The following is a 1700-nucleotide window of genomic DNA, read 5'->3' as shown; positions in this document are numbered from 1 at the left end:
GACTGAGCGTATGCGCGTTATTGTAGTAGCCGCGGTGTAGCGTGGGTGTATGACTGTTGGCGAGAGCGCCTCGTGTGTGCCTGAAGTATATGAATACGGCGTATATGAGTTCGAGTCGGCGCGGGCTTATATTGTAAGTCCCGGGACGAAATGTATACGTGTGGCGACTCACTTCACCGCAGTCTTACATGTATAATTAAGTAATTGAACTGCTAAAGATGTTCACCTATTGTTTTATCGTCGCCAGGCGATAAAACTAATTAATCGTTCAGTTCAGTTCAGCGGCAACCTCCGAGACGAGCTAGTCTCAAATAATAAAGCTCCTCACTGTTAAGAATATTTATATTTCTTGTCCTTCGTTCCTACATTTTGGTGACCCCGACGTGATTCAACGATGGTATTGGAACGAGACAACGAGGTTCGTCGCAACGCCGATCTACACCAGCGAGCTCTCGCCGATGACGCTGCCGCCGCCGCTGCCGCTGCCGCCGCCGCCCTCCTTGCAGAGCAGCAACAACGTGCCGATGCAGCCGCTGCCGCCGCCGCCCTCCTTGCGGAGCAACAACAACGAGCTGATGCAGCCGCTGCAGGCTTTGCTCCTCCGCGATATGTCAATCGCGTGGCCGTGAAACTTCCAGCTTTTTGGATGGACAAGCCGGCCGTCTGGTTCGCGCAAGCTGAAGCGCAGTTCGCTTTGGCTGACATCACCGTTGAGCTGACAAAATACTACCATGTCATCTCTCAACTGGATGTTCGTGCAGCCGCGGAGGTCGAAGACATCATCAGCAATCTTCCGGGTGTTGAACCTTACACGAATTTGAAACAACATCTCATCCAACGTCTCTCGACATCAGAGGAGCAGCGAGTTCGTCAACTTCTCCACGACGAAGAGCTCGGCGACCGCAAGCCATCGCAGTTCTTGAGACACCTCAAGTCGCTTGCTTCCCCGACCGCCGTACAACCTAACCTTCTGCGTCATCTATGGCTCCGGCGTCTTCCTACTCACGTCCAGGCCGTATTGACAGCCCGACCAGAGCTTTCACTCGAGCAACTGTCGGACTTAGCAGACAAAATCGTTGAGATTTCTCCGATTTCTTCAGTGCACGCGGTCGCAGACGCAGCGGAGCAGGTATGCCCTCCCAATGACTCTCTCTTGTCTGCCATTCGAGAGCTTACCTTGGAGGTCAGCGTACTACGCTCTCGTAATGTCGAGAGATCACCTCAACGTCGCAGCCGTAGCCACAACCACAGTCGCAACCGCAACCGTTCGAAATCATCGAACCGACCACGTGACTCTGACAAGTTATGTTGGTATTGTTTCCGTTTTGGCAGTAAGGCGAAGAAGTGCCTTTGCCCGGGAAACGGCAAAGACGGTCAGTAGCGGCGACAGACTGTCTCTCGTCGAAAAGCCGCCTGTTCGTGACGGATCAATCAACCAAGCACCGATTCCTCGTCGACACCGGCTCAGATGTTTGCTGTTTTCCACGACGTCTATTGCGTGAGCGTCGAGCACCAACGGAATTTCGACTTCACGCCGCCAACGACAGCACAATCAAGACATACGGTTTTCACGGATTGACTCTCGACTTGGGCCTTCGTCGACGTTTCTTTTGGCGTTTCATCGTTGCGGATGTGTCGCAGCCGATCATGGGCTCCGATTTCCTCGCACACTACGACTTGCTGCCCGACTGTCGACGAAA

General features: G+C 53.4%; 1 protein-coding gene across 1 annotated transcript; it reads left to right on the top strand.

Annotated features, from left to right (window-relative positions):
- The first annotated feature begins 394 nt into the window (after positions 1-394).
- Positions 395-1381, top strand: LOC111693518. Its single transcript, XM_023458238.1, has one exon. It carries the CDS (start codon positions 395-397, stop codon positions 1379-1381), a length of 987 nt encoding a protein of 328 aa, XP_023314006.1.
- The last annotated feature ends 319 nt before the right edge of the window (positions 1382-1700 follow it).

The sequence above is a fragment of the Trichogramma pretiosum genome, unplaced genomic scaffold, assembly GCF_000599845.2.
Source record: "Trichogramma pretiosum strain Unisexual culture from Peru unplaced genomic scaffold, Tpre_2.0 scaffold51, whole genome shotgun sequence".
Classification (NCBI taxonomy): Eukaryota; Metazoa; Arthropoda; class Insecta; order Hymenoptera; family Trichogrammatidae; genus Trichogramma; species Trichogramma pretiosum.
The sequence above is the reverse complement of the archived record's forward strand: the minus strand, read 5'-3'. Positions and strand labels throughout refer to the sequence as shown.

Coding starts and splice junctions, on each gene's coding strand:
- LOC111693518 (XM_023458238.1), top strand. CDS start 395: ATGGTATTGGAACGAGACAACGAGGTTCGTCGCAACGCCGATCTACAC.